General features: G+C 39.2%; 1 protein-coding gene across 2 annotated transcripts in view; it reads right to left on the bottom strand.

The window, feature by feature from the left end:
• SLF2 (SMC5/6 complex localization factor 2) overlaps positions 1–14,780 on the bottom strand; it is a 41,720-nt gene that overhangs the window by 14,160 nt on the left and 12,780 nt on the right. For both annotated transcript variants that reach the window (XM_020790814.3, XM_078389451.1), the window contains exons 5-11: positions 13,153–14,222; positions 8,612–8,691; positions 6,901–7,008; positions 5,017–5,184; positions 4,369–4,471; positions 1,953–2,028; positions 520–661 (exon numbers count right to left, since the gene is read on the bottom strand). In XM_020790814.3, the coding sequence (XP_020646473.3) occupies positions 520–661; positions 1,953–2,028; positions 4,369–4,471; positions 5,017–5,184; positions 6,901–7,008; positions 8,612–8,691; positions 13,153–14,222 (1,747 nt within the window). The remainder of the gene's footprint in view (positions 1–519; positions 662–1,952; positions 2,029–4,368; positions 4,472–5,016; positions 5,185–6,900; positions 7,009–8,611; positions 8,692–13,152; positions 14,223–14,780) is intronic.

Here is a 14,780-nt window from a genome sequence, read left to right on the forward strand (position 1 = left end):
GCCTCATGAAAAGGAGATGTATACTTAGTACAGGCATGCATATATGGGTTGAGTGATGTGTGAATGTTAGGGTTGTACAATACAATTAAAATATCTCCATAAATATGAGAAGTTTCAGACCAACAAAATTTATGCCAGTTTTAAGTGAGAGTTCAGTGCTATTCTGGCCACAGAAACAGCAACACAAATGTATAAAGGGAAAGGGATCATCACTGAAAGCCAATATGTACTTCAATTGAACTGTCACTCAAGTGATGATTTTAAGAAACTGAAGTAAGTAAACTTATCTTCTTGGGAAACAGATAGATGCCTCTTTTAAAATACATTTAGAGACAAGAAATAAACTACCAGCCATGCTCCTGAACTCTTCTGCATACACTGTGCTGAGGTAAGAGATAGAAAACCTCAAATGTACACGTAACTGCATACCATGTAAGTAACAAAACCAAAGACTTTAACAGTTCTGCATAATAATCCTAGGAAGAGCATGCCAAAAAAGTTATTATAATAAGCACTTACATAATATCATTTTCAGTAAAAGCAGGCTGGAAATGCCGCAGAGGAAATAGTGCACTGAAGGGAACACCCATATTGATTAGCACAGTTGCCAAATCAAACAACGATGGAATCCATGGCTTTGGTTCACCATCAGCCGCTGAAGCTGCAGATAGAAAGCATTTGACAAATCATAAGAACGGGGAGAGTGTGAACATAAGTTCACTCAATGTAGATAAGAGTTTTGCTTTGAAGTAATTTCAATATATAGGAGAGGAGAAGTGAAAAGAATTAGAGAACAGTTGGTTATGAAACAAGTATGGCATGTACTTCAGGGCACTGCAATAGTATTTTCTAAGGGAAAATAGATTAGTAACATTTCTGCAGTGATACTTGATATCAACTTATCACATCTGCTATGCTACTATTTTCTTTGCAGTACAGTGGTGCCTCGCTTAACAGGCACCCCGTTTAACGACGAATCCACATAGCGATGAAGATTTTGCGATCGCTTTTGTGATCGCATTGCGATGTTCCCTATGGTTTCTGGAGCGATCTTGCGCTCCATTTAGCGATGTTTCCAATGAGGAAATTTCGCACAGCGATGTTCGGGACCTTGCTTTGCTTAGCGATGACAGTTTAGGTCCCCGTTTCGCTTAGCGATGTGCGCTTTCGCTATTTTAAGTGTGTCTTAAAATGTTCAAAAACTGTTTAAAATGCTTGGAATCGTTAGTGCTCCTTGGAAAACCTACAGTTCAATGCATTCCAATGGGGGGGAAAATTTACCAAAAATTAAGGAAGACTCAGAACAAAGCCAAATTAAATTTGCAAAGGTTTTACAAGGTGCACTAACGATTCCAAGCATTTTAAACAGTTTTTGAACATTTTAAGACACACTTAAAATAGCGAAAACGGACCTGTCAAAAGCACTGAAATGCACTGAAACCTATTCAATGCATTCCAATGGGGGAACCGCTTTTCGCTTAGCAATGTTTCCTATGGTGATTTTCGCTTAAAGACGGTAATCCATTCCCATTGGAACGGATTATCCGGTTTTCAATGCATTCCTATGGGAAATGGTGTTTCGCTTAGCGATGTTTTCCCATAGCGATGTTTTTTTGGGAACCAATTAACATCGCTAAGCGAGGCACCACTGTATTTTAGCAGATAATGGATTAGCAACCTTGTCAGTCACATTGTTTTAACTTAATTTGCATGGATTTTAAAAAATGCAATCACTTTAGTTTTGAATAGCTGAAATCCTGTTACTTTGTGTAACAAATTGGGTCGCTGAAATTAGAATCCCAGCTAGGACTCTTTAATTGCTGGCTGGAAGCGAGTGAATGTTACGCCTTTTGTTATGCGAAGCAACACAATTTCTACCAATTAATATAATAAATTAAAAGTTTTCAATTTTTCACTTAATCATCTCACAAGTTTCATCTTAGGATACTTACCAGTTTTAATTGTTAGTGTCATCAACATATTCAAAATCTTTCTTGAAACTGAGCTGTCTGGATGAATTGTCATCATCTATTTAAAGGAAACAAAAATGAGAAAACTGAAGGACACTTATTGAATATCTAGTTAAACCTCCCCCCATCTTCTCTTCCTGTGATATGGAAATACAGTGGTGCCTCGCACAGCAAGGTTAATCCGTTCCGGATTAACCCTCGCTGTGTGAAAGCATCGTTGAACGGGGCAGGAAAAGCCATTGGAACACATTAAACATGGTTTAATGCATTCCAATTGGGCCAAATACTCACCGTTCAGCGATGCTTCCCTATGGCCGGCAGCCATTTTCGCGCCCTCCCCTTGCTTAACGAGGGCGCGAAAACGCTGCGCGCAGCCATTTTGGGGCTTCCGGTGGCCATTTTGTAGCCGCGGAACAGCTGATCGGCGGGTTGCAAAGTGAAGGTCGGTAAGCGAACCGCTTACCGACCTTCGCTCTGTGATTTTCACCCATTGGGGCCGTCGCTCTGTGATCGCAGTAGCGATCGAAAAAACGTCCCCGTAGAGCGAATTCATCGCTCTACGGGGCGCTCATTGTGCGAGGCACCACTGTATAGAAATAAAGCACAAATGTCACTTGATGCATTGTAGATCTGAAGCAGTCCTATTAAGCTAATGATAAATATAGCCTTGACTGAAATCAATATGCAAATAATAGTGATTTCACATTCTTCTAAATTACCATCTGAGGAAGATAATACACAGTTGATATGCCTGTTCCTTGCCAGAAACAACTCAATTCTCAGCACTAGTTGTTCTGTGATTACAGAAGAAAGAATACTGTGGTTGCTGCTGGCAGTACTGATTATTTGTTGCTATGTTATAAATCACTTTGCAGATTATTTTGTGACGTTTGGTACAGAACTCTTTAATAGAAAACTGTGCTTAAGTAGTTTTGTAAATGTCACAAAGTTTCCTGAACTGAAGGTAGCCTGAGAGAATAGTCTCCATCATATTCCGCTCCAGCATAAAGATTTCCAACCTATATATTGTGAAGGCCCAGGAATGATGAATCAGAAAACATTCCTTTGCAAAGAGATTCACCATGTTTTTCTCTGCCAATACAGTGGTGCCTCGCATTGCGACGTTAATTCGTTCCACAAAAATTGCTGTTGCACGAAAACGTTGCAATGTGAAATAAAAAAACCCATAGAAATGCATTAAAACGCGATTAATGCATTCCTATTGGCTTAAAACTCAGAGTTCAGCGAAGATCCTCCATAGCGCGGCCATTTCTGGTGCCTCTTAAGCGAGGAATCCATCCCAGAAAACAGCGGGCGGCCATGTTTTTTCCCTGACGGCCATTTTGAAACCACCAATCAGCTGTGCGAAAATAGTCGCTTTGCGATGCTCAGTCATCGCAAAGCGAAAATACCCCATAGGGAACATCGCAAAGCGATCGCAAAAAGTTCATCGCAAAGCGATTTCATCGCTAAACAGAGCAATCGCTAAGCGAGGCACCACTGTACATGCAAGTCAACTATATCCATGCTTATTTCATCAATTTCTGCCCTTATGAAAGCCATGTTCATGTGACAGTACCAAATCAGTAAAGGGATAAACTTTTGACACATTATTGGCCCGTTACTGCTACTTATGTAATTATATTATAACTGAAATCCAGTTGCAGTTATGCAAATAACTTTTAGAGGCAAATTGCTGCAAGTTATTTATATAATATATAATCTTAGAACTGCAAGCTGGAAAGGAGCCTATGGATCATCACATCCAGCCACTGTCAGGAAGGCCACGTGGGGAATCTAACTCCCAGACTCTGGCTCCACTGCCAGATACTTAAATCACGGAGCTATCCAGCAGTCCACAATCACTAAGATAGATATCCAGCTGTTCACAGGTGTTGCACGCTGAGTTGTGTGACTTGGTGTGCAACAGATAATGCCAACAGAGATCTCCTAACTTGCAGCAATCTGCCTCTAGACATTACGTCTTTTGTGTAACTGTGCAACAGGATTTCAGCCAACAGGTAAAAAAATAAATGGCCTGCTCCGTGAGTGGAGAGAAGAAAGATTGCAGGACACTGAACATATTGTATAACATTTGGCCAAACTTGACAGATTTCACTGCATGACAAAGTGTAATCGAAGACCCATTCTATGTACTGGCTCAGTCTTTCTGGACACATAGTGTCACCATGCAGTAATGCTAAAAATGGAGACAGTGCAGACATTTGAAGAATATAGCAAGAGCAAACTCCAGGAGCTGGGGAATGGGCAATGAGACTGGGGGTAGAGGAGACAGGCAGTCTAGAAAATTAAGTTAACAAATTAAAACTCACATTCCATATGGCTTTCCTTAAAAGTGCTATCAGTTCAATACAACATTTAATAAGAACCATCTCACCTGAAACATCCACTTTAGAATGGGGACAGGACAAGGGAAATTATGGTAAGCAGACATAAGTAAGCCTTCACTGATTACAAAAAGCTGTTGTGTTATTCCACATCTGAAAAAAGAAACATCAAGAATCAATTACTTTGGCACTTTCAACATTAGCCTGTCCACTAAATTTTAACATTTTAATAAAAACAAATCCAGAAATTCAAAGAGCCCAGACTAGAACAACAAACATCTATTCAGATGAAAAACAAAGCTTTCAAATGTAACTACGTTATACTAGCCCCTCATGTGAAAAACACTTCTTCAAGTAGGGAATGTCTACAGTAAAAAAAACAACAAAAAAATACTGTATCAATAACTGGTTATCTTCTGGAATACTTAAAAACAGAGGGCACTGGCTAAAACAATTCAATGTAATAGTAATTAAGATGGCAGGAAGGTGTTCCATGAATACTCATTGAAGGTTGACCAGTGAAGTAATCACTTAACAGCTAATACAAAGATACATTTGGGTGCACTCGGACACCTATCTCCAAATTTGACTAATCAGAAACTCTGACACATAGAAAAAAATTGCCTCCCTACCGTTTGCAAAAGTAATGTACGTGGGCATAAAAAAATGCTATGATAGTTTTACAAATCCATCCTTACCCCAACAGATATTTTTCAATAGGATTCTGGGGTTGAAATACAGAATTCCTCAAATCAAGGTTATGTTGACTGAAAATTTTCCCAGCATGTGGTATCTGAAATATATTTTCTCCTGGGTGCTGGTCAGGAATAGCATCACCAATTACTGAAAATTTCTCTATAAATGCTCTGTAATATAAAATTCCATTAATAAATATTTAATCTTCAGTACTGTTTAAGGAACATTTATCTTAAGCCAACATTTGTTAAATAGCTACCCTCTCGATTTACAGCACAACAACTTCTATCATCTCCAGTTACCATGCCTGCTAACTGGGCATGATGGGAGCTGTGGTCCAGGCTATCTGGAGGATATTAGGTTGGAACAGGTCTTCCCAGACCAGCTGTTTTCCAAACTGGAGACTGCTAAGAAATTCCAAAGGGAGAGCATGGAAATGGAAGAAAAGGTGATAGCCATATGCTGTTTGCACATGTATGTAGACACTAACTTCCTACCACTGTTACCAGATGGGATTCTGAGAAACCCTCAAGTTTCTTCTGTTGAGATACAGCCTTTGCTAGTGCCAAGGGTGCTATCATGAGAGGCAGAGCAATGTGTGGACAGAGGGCTTCCTATTGTTGACTGCCACCCATTGCTTGTCTTCCTTTCCCCCCTCTCCCTGTTAATAGTTTGGGGAAAGTAACCCAGCGCAGATGCTTGGAGTGAAAAGAGCAATGGCTACAGCAATAGTGTTGGAGAAGTGTAGTAAGGAAAAGTGCAGAAGAGAGTGACAAAAATGATGAATGAGCTAGGGCACCTCCCTTATGAGGAAAGGCTACAGCATTTGTGGCTTTAGTCTAGAGAAAAGACACATGAGAAGGGACATGATTGAGATGTATAAAAATTATACAGGGGATGGATAAAGTAGATAGGGGGAAGCTCTTTTCCCTCTCACATGCTAAAACCAGGGGATATCCACCCAAATCGAGTATTGGGAGAGTGAGAACAGACAAAAGACATTTCTTTACCCAGTGTGTTGTTAGTCTGTGGAATTCCTTGCCACAGCATGAGGTGATGGCCTCTGGCCTAGATGCCTTTAAAGGGCGATTGGACAGATTCCTGGAGGAAAAGTCTATCGCAGGTTACAAGCCATGATGGGGATGTATAATCTCCAGGCGTAAAAGGAAGGTACCTCAAAATGCCAGATGCAGGGGAGGGGGATCAGGAGACAGGCACCTAGTTGTCTCATGTGCTCCCAGAAGCATCTAGTGGGGCCACTGTGAGATCCAGGGAACTGGATCTCTTCTTATGTAAGGGAGGCCTGATCAATCACTCTTCAAGGGAATCTTCAAGAATCCAGAAAGGGGGGCTCAATGTATGCATCCTGTCCCAACCTGCAGCTGACACTACTAGTTGATCTTGTCTCCTCACTCACTTTTGTTGTCTTAAGAAAAATCTAATAAGCTTCAAAATGTAATAATTTTTCCTCAGAGAAAAGTTTTTGCTTTTATTTTAAAACTACAGTTCTGTATTTCCTATAAACGCAATGGGTTGAACCTGATTTCTTTTTTAGAGTGTGGCTAGAGGTACAAGGAGAAGTTTTCATTCTACATCTCATGCACAAAGAGGAAAAAAAACGAAGGAATAAAATGGGACTTTAAGGTCCCAAGTCATGGTTTCAATGTTCTGAATCACCCCACTGATCAGGCTAATGGAGGTGATACTATGACTGCCATTAAGGTATATAGGGCATAATGAATGGGACTGTCCCCCAAGCAAATATTAGGGAAGGCAATAGTTAGAAATCTGGCAAAAGAGGAGGATTACTTTGATCAGTGTTGCAAAATGCAATTCACCAAGTGTACCCATGTGAGAAAACAAATAAATTATTAAAATGAGGAGACCTGTGTTCAGCAGACAGTTCACCATCATAAGAGTCTTCTTCTTCAGGTACAGAATTTATTTCAATTGCCTGTTTGATTTGCAGCAGCTGTTGCTCTAGTTCATCTACCCTGCAGTTGAGATAAGAGTATTTAAAAAGAACCTTGGCCTCTGGTTATGGCAACATACTTTATAGCACCTTTAAACATTTCTACATTTCCTCTCTGAGAACAGGTAAGTCTGATATTTCTGGCTGTCAGCAAAATACAAAAAGGCAAGAACAGATCACTAGATTTTATTACTAAGTGCTTCTCTTTCACGAAGTTATTTCAAAAAGAATCAACAATATGTGCATTCTATGTAAAAGTTCCGCAATAAATTCTTCATGACAGAAAGAATATCTAGATGTTTCACCTACGCAACCTACCAACTATCCAGAATCCTCTTGTCACAATCAACTAATCCAGCATCTGTTATAGACACTTTGCATGGTTGTTGTTTTAAAGTAGTGGTTGTACTGAGCAGCAGTGGAACTGCTCAGTACAACCACAAAAAGTATCAGAGGACTACAGCACCTGAAGGCAGTTCTCTCCTTGGCTTAAATAGGTAGCTCTTTGAAAATGGAAGAAAGGCATTTCAGTGTGGACTTCATCTACTAGAAATAAATAGCAAACTAAGGATGTCCTTGTTTTAAAAAAAATAATTGTGTGAGATAGCTCAGCTACAGCAACAATACGTGAACTGTGCAAGACAAACCATCAAATAGCTCCATATCAAAAGCTAATATTTATTATCTGCGTCTTGCCATCCTTATGTTAACCAAACTTGTGGAACAATGTCATGTACAATTATGTACTTTAAATCTTATGAAACTACTGCTAACTCATCCCCTCTCACTGTATCCAAGTGACAGACTGAGACCTCTGCAAACAATAGGATGTTTATTGGGAACTCACAGTATATTTATTTATTTTATATTTATTTATTTAAAATATTTTTACCCTGCCTCTCTCCTTGAAAAGGACCCAAGGCAGCTTACTACAATGAAAGACAATATTTGAAGTTGAAAACAATGAGGATATAATAGTGGTTATTATTAAAAAAATGATATTTAAAATTATGAACAATGAATAAGGAGCCATCTTAGATCAATTAACTGCCAATATTGAGGCAAAGATCAATAAGCATACAAAAATCTAAAACATATCACTCTGAGAGGAAAACACAAAGCAGTAATGCATAACTATCTATCTAAAAATCACACACAGGTAGATGGTTATTGAGGGAAAGCTTGTTTGACGAGGAAGGTCTTCATTTGATACACTATAAAGACAGAGTGCTGGATTAAATTTCAGGAGACCTGGGTGCAAATCTCATACTGGTGGATGACTTCAGTAAAAAAAATGCCTTAAATATTCCCCATATCCTGGAAACCCTACTAAAGTTGCCAAAAGACTGAACTGAATTGAGAGCACATAACATACAAACCAATTCTTGAAGAACATTGAAAGTTGGTGGTGAGATTTCTCTTTTGTCAAACATTGCCTTCCCTTGGTGGTAATCTGCTGGGGGGCATGTTATGGAGTGTTACCTTATCCAATCAATGGCTTTGTCATAGCATGTTTGGGAACAAAAAGGAACAGTCCAAATGCCAAAGGACAGTTAGTCTATCACTCTTTATTAGATTTAAGGAGGGTGATCCTCAATTGCATTAACAGACAAAGTAATGCATACCTTTTGAATTCCTCTTTCTCCTTCAGGAGATGTTCCAGATGATTCATGTAGGAGAATTGAGTCTCAAAAGGTTTAGAAAGCTTAAGAAAAGAGGTGTTGTTAGAAACATGAACATTTTCATTCTATTTTCTATAACTAGACCATTATATAGCTATCTGTTCAAGAAAACATTTGAAACTAGTTAATAAACGGTAAATGAAAGACTGTCCAAAGTGCTCGCTCACTCTCCAGTGCAGCAAATGGGAAAGTCTGCAGATAATCATGAATCTATTACAAAGACCTCCCACTTGTGTTTACCAGCTTCTCTAACAGAATAATTGAACCAAGGAGCATCCTGTTATGTTATGCCACATAAAGCTGATGACACAGTCATAGCTTTTTTTTAAAGGGGGAGGGATTAAAAGTTTCCATTCCAGCCCCCCCCCCCCCCCCAGTTCCAAGGCTTGCCCAAGATCCTTTTAGTCCTGGGGAACATGCAAGGAGTCTTTCATGTCAGCAGTCCTGGTAGCTGCAATTTCTGAACATTAAAGATTTCCTCATGCAGCCCTCAATGATTTATCCAGGACAAAAAGGATTCTAAGGGAACCTTGGAATCTGGGGGCGGGGGGGGGGGGGACAAGAAACCCTTCAGCCATTGTTGGTGACATCATCAGTCCTGCGCAGCATAAGTTAGTAACAGGATTTTCGGCAATGAAAGCTACAGGAGAGCTAGTACAGAAATGACCCATTGTGGCCTTTTTCTACTGTAAAATATCATGCTTGCCAATATGAAACATTAAGATTTTCCCCTGTCCACAGGATTAATCAAGAAATACAAGGCACAACACATCAGTCTTGCTTCGTGGATTTTAAAAGTGAAAGTATCCATGCTTATTTGTACAAATCCTTTCTCTTTCTCATTTAGACAGCAGGTGCTCAAGTACAACTGCAGTAACACACAACTGGGTACTGTTTTCATAAGGACACTGCACACATTTTGTATGTGCTTTCCAATGTATTCCATGCTAAATGGATGAGTCTTGATTTAACATACGTGGTTGCTATAACAAAAAGGTAGGTCATGTTAAATTTGCATTCTGTGTACATATTAGCATGATTTTTCAACAACCAAAATCATTTAAACAGAAATAATTGATTAGGAAAAATAAAACATAAAATATCCAAAAATTAATGTAAGGCTGAAATCCAGTTGTGCAGTGACAAGCCATTGTAGCTGCTAGACACGAATTGCCATAAGCTCAGAAATCTCCATAGGCATTACGTGTTGAATGCAACAAATGTCTGCAGGGATTTCTTAGCTTACAGAGTTACAGTACTTTGCTTCCAAAAGTTACATTGTTTATGAAACTGCACAACAGGATTTCAGTCACTGTCTCCTAACACATTTCTCAAACATACAAAACAAAATGGAGTGCTGAAAACATTTCCAGAAAGCTTTCCACCACATATCACATCTCTTCCTACACCCATTTAAAGTCAACACTGAGTAAGAAAAAAAATGTTTGGCTCGCATCTGATTGTTAAACAGATCGTGAAAACTGCAGTACAATTTCAAAGCATGTTTATCCACACCGCTACAGCTTATCCGGGCTTACTGCTTATTAAGTGAGTGTACTTGAGTGTACAACTTTTGAAAGGAACATGGCTCCAACAAGTACATCTTCCTCTAGTAATGATACTAGCTGGAAAAAATAGTTTATTTTCACTAAGTTCTGGTGTCTTCTTCTCAGCCCAGTTTTTATATGCAAACATTCCACCAAGTGTAATGTGTCCATCACTTATATGTAAAAGCTTCAAGAAAAATATAGAGGAAAAAATATAAGAACATTTGCACCAGCACTACTCTTCTGAGAAATCTGTAACACAATCACAAAAATAATAACTGACAGAATACTAGTTCAATTACCTTTTACATATACAGTAGTGCCTCGCTTAACGATTGCTTCGTATAACGAAAAATTCGCTTAACGATTTTTTCGGAGTGATCTTGCGCTTCGTTTAACGATTTCCCCTATGGGCGATTTTCGCTTAACGATTTTGGGACCATGCTTCGCTTAACGTTTTTGGTTTTCGGTCCCCTTTTTTTGCTTAACGTTTTTTTTTGACAGCCCTGTTTTTGCTATTTTTAAAATATTCTAAAATGTTTAAAAAATGTTTAAAATGCTTGGAATCCTTAGTGCACCTAATAAAACCTTCGTTAACTTAATTTGGCTTTGTTCTGAGTCTTTTTGAATTTTTTGTGAATTTCCCCCCCATTGAAATAGGCTTCAATGCATTTCAATGGAGGAACTGCGTTTCGCTTAACGTTTTTCCTATGGAGACTTTCGCTTAAGGACGGTAATCCATTCCAATTGGAACGGATTATCCGGTTTTCAATGCATCTCTATGGGAAATGGTGTTTCGCTTAACGATGTTTTCCCATAGCGATTTTTTTTGAACCAATTAAAATCGTTAAGCGAGGCACCACTGTATTATATATAATTTGCTTCATACATCCTGACTCAAAGAAATCTACTTGGCAGAAACCAGAAAATGAGAATAACTTTGACAGTTCATTTAAATCCTATTGAATCTATTTTGTTAGACATAATGACCAAAATCCTGTTGCAGTTATGGTGGCAGAAAGGCAATAGCATTTACTTGTAACGGCAAATTGCTGCTAATTAACAGGTCTTCACTTGGACTGCTAGTAATATGGCAAGCCACCTGACTACTGGGCAATGAGGGATCTAAGCAGGAAGGTGTTAATTAGCTGCAGTTAGCACACCACTTCTATCAGTATAACTATGCAACATGATTTGAACCAATAATACCCCAGCAAATTAAAAAGTAGAACAAATAGAGGCAGCTGAGTAATTGTCAAAACAAACTTGTGAAATGTTACACTGAAATCCTATGAAAATGTACATGAACATGCATACAAACAACTTCTAGACAATAGCAAAAGATAACAAGATACATGCAGAAAAAATTGTACACAAAAGAAGACTGGACAATTATAGCATCACATTTCTGCTGCTAGCAATCAAGAGTATACAGTCGTGCCCTGCTGGACGATTACCCACTCTACGACGAATCCGCATTACGTAAACGTTTTTGCGATAATTTTTGCGATCGCAAAACAATGTTTTAAATGGGGGAATTTCGCTTCACGTTGATCGGTTCCCTGTTTCGGGAACCGATTTTTTGCTTTACGACGATTGTTGGGTTTCAAAATGGCCGCCGGCTTTCAAAATGCCCCCCCCACTGTTTTCTAGGACGGATTCCTCGCTATACAGGCACCGAAAATGGCCACCGTATGATGTTCGCTGGACGAGCAGGTATTTAGCCCATTGGAACGCATTAACCGGGTTTTAATGCGTTTCAATGGGTTTTATTTTGTTTGACAATGTTTTCGCTCTACAGCAATTTCGCTGGAATGAATTAACATCGTCAAGCGAGGCACCACTGTATTACTGGCTCTTCTATGGATTAGCATGGTGACATGATAGCAGTGACTTCACAAGCATGCCACACCATAATATTAATGCTGCAAGGGACTGCCAAATTTTTGCATCAGTACTCTGTTACTAACAGGATCTGTCTCGACTATCTGCACCAAAAGTGACATGGCTTTAAAATCCAACTCACTCCATAGGAACATATTCTGGCTCAACAGCTGCAATTGAACTAGCATGAAATTATGGTCTCTACACATGCTACCAAACAAGAGTAGATCTGGGAGACAGCCAGACAATTAGGTAAAGGTAAAGGTTCCCCTTGACATTTAGTCCAGTCGTGTCCGACCTTACGGAGTGGTGCTCATTCCCATTTCCAAACCATAGAGCTTGCGTTTCTCCTTAGACAGATTCCGTGGTCACATGGCCAGCACGACTAAACACGGAACGCTGTTACATTCCCACCATAGTGGCACCTATTTATCTACTCACATTTTTACATGCTTTTGAACTGCTAGGTTGGCAGGGACAAGCAACGGGAGCTCACTCCGTCACGTGGATTCAATCTTACGACTGCTGGTCTTCCAACCTTGCAGCAGAGGCTTCTGTGGTTTAACCCGCAGTGCCACCACATCCCTAGCCAGCCAATTGCTCCTTGCTAAAAGGCAATTTATGCCAACCTTGACAGTAACTGTGGAAATCTAGCCACTATTTTTTTCCAGCCCTTCTATACAGCAGTTCATGAGTCATCTACACCTGACACAGATGCATCTAACTCAGCGAGCCTCTATCAGGCAGATAAACTTCAGTTTATCATACTGAGAACAAGCCTTGTATCTGAAGGCTCACTCCTTGCCTCTCCAGCTCTCAGATGGTTCATCTGTAAACAGAGATTATAACAAGTTTCCCAATAGTGTCCATGCCAAAAACACTGCAATTAAAAAAAACAACAGGAAAACCTGGATCCATACGCACAAAGGGAAGAGAGAAGCAAGGTTATAGACTTGAGTGCACAAGGCTCTATTTCACGTTGATAAGTCTTGGCTTAATAGCTATCTGAATCATCTTAATACACTTCTAAGCTAAGATCTTTTAGTCACTTACAGGAACATTATGTGAGTCTGTTGTATCATCCTCACAATTCATTTGTTCTGGACTTTTTGGAGATGGCTTGCAACTCTGGGCCAATATTTTCTCCAATGGCAAGAGTTCTTCTTCATCACTGCTGTCCAGACTGTCACTAGAGGTCTTATCTTCAACAAAAGAAAGGCTTTTTACTTTATTCAGTATACAAACATTTGGGTTGGAATCTTCATTATGCACCTTGTTCAGGTCACGGGAAGAGCTAGGGATGGTGACATGATCGTTGTGTTCTGACAAGAGAACATTGTCACTGTCTGTCAGTGGTGATATAAATTGCTCAATATTATTTTTAGAAAGGAAGGTAGAAGCATTCTTCCAAATCTGTTCTGGTTCACCCTTTAACAAACTGCCTTCTGATGCTGAGAGAGTAAATTTACCGGACATACAAAAATGGGGGCTTCTGTTATGACCCTTCATTTGCAATGCTTCAAATAAATTATTACTCTGAGTATGTGAAACTATGTCTTTTGAATGTTTAGAAAACAAAGAACTACTTTGAGGTGTAGCAAATTCTTTGCAAAAAGCTTTAGCACCTACTTCTTGAGACAAACTAGCCAACTTTTCCAAATTAAAATGAGGACGAAATGTCTGTAACTGACTTCCTTTGATATTTTCAGTTTGGATTTGGTCATTTTTATTCACAGTGCAGTTATAGTTTTTTCCATTTTCTTCAGCAGTAAGACATTCTAATGAAACAAGTGAATCACTGTCAGATAGGGCCATACTCTCCAGCTGGCCATCAGGAGACACTCTGTCTTTTGAATAATCAGAATCATGCTTTTCCAGTGAATTACTAAAATTGTATTTATCCAACCTTTGTACATTGTGCTTTTGTGAACTTTTCATACTTGATTCCAAAACGTTCCTCTTCCTTTTTCCAGCACACTCTTTATGTTTGGATATTACTAATGGAGTTGTGGAATCTGGATGAAATGATGGACAGGAGCAACCTTTTTTCTTGGTAATTATTTTATCTGAGGTCCATCCTGATGATAAGGCAGGTTCTGAAGATTGATCTGCAGAGGACTCATCTGTGAAATGAAAACAAGCTAAGATTTGTAAACAGTGCAAGACCTATGAAGTAACCTGTCTTCCTTGAAAAAGTTTTATTATTACTAATGAATGCTTCCATTTCTGTACACATTTGCAATGCTACTAATAAGGCCATCACTGAAACAAAATGCTACAAAATATTACTCTTGTAGACTCCATCTGTGGCAGGTGATTTTAAGGAGGACCCTAAAGAGAGTCTTCTGCATAGGGTCCCTTCCAGCTCTACCGTTATGAGAGTCTAAGATTATAGTGGCTATCTGCTTTGAAACTCTCTACAGGAAACTCTTCTCATTGCCACATAACACATTTAATGTAGTTTTCTATTTAGATTGACATACAGCTAGCAACAGGAGGACCATCTATTTTGTGTCAACCTGGAGGCATTATTTTCATTAGATTAATGCAATTATTACCATAGATTTTGTAGGACAAATTAAAATTTCCCAAATGTGTACATGTCTCTGTGTTCTCCAGTACCACCTAGCCTGATGAGGAGTTCTGGAAAACTCAGAAGCCTGCGTTGTTCTGTGGAATTT

The sequence above is a fragment of the Pogona vitticeps genome, chromosome 3 (genome assembly GCF_051106095.1).
Source record: "Pogona vitticeps strain Pit_001003342236 chromosome 3, PviZW2.1, whole genome shotgun sequence".
NCBI lineage: Eukaryota > Metazoa > Chordata > Lepidosauria > Squamata > Agamidae > Pogona > Pogona vitticeps.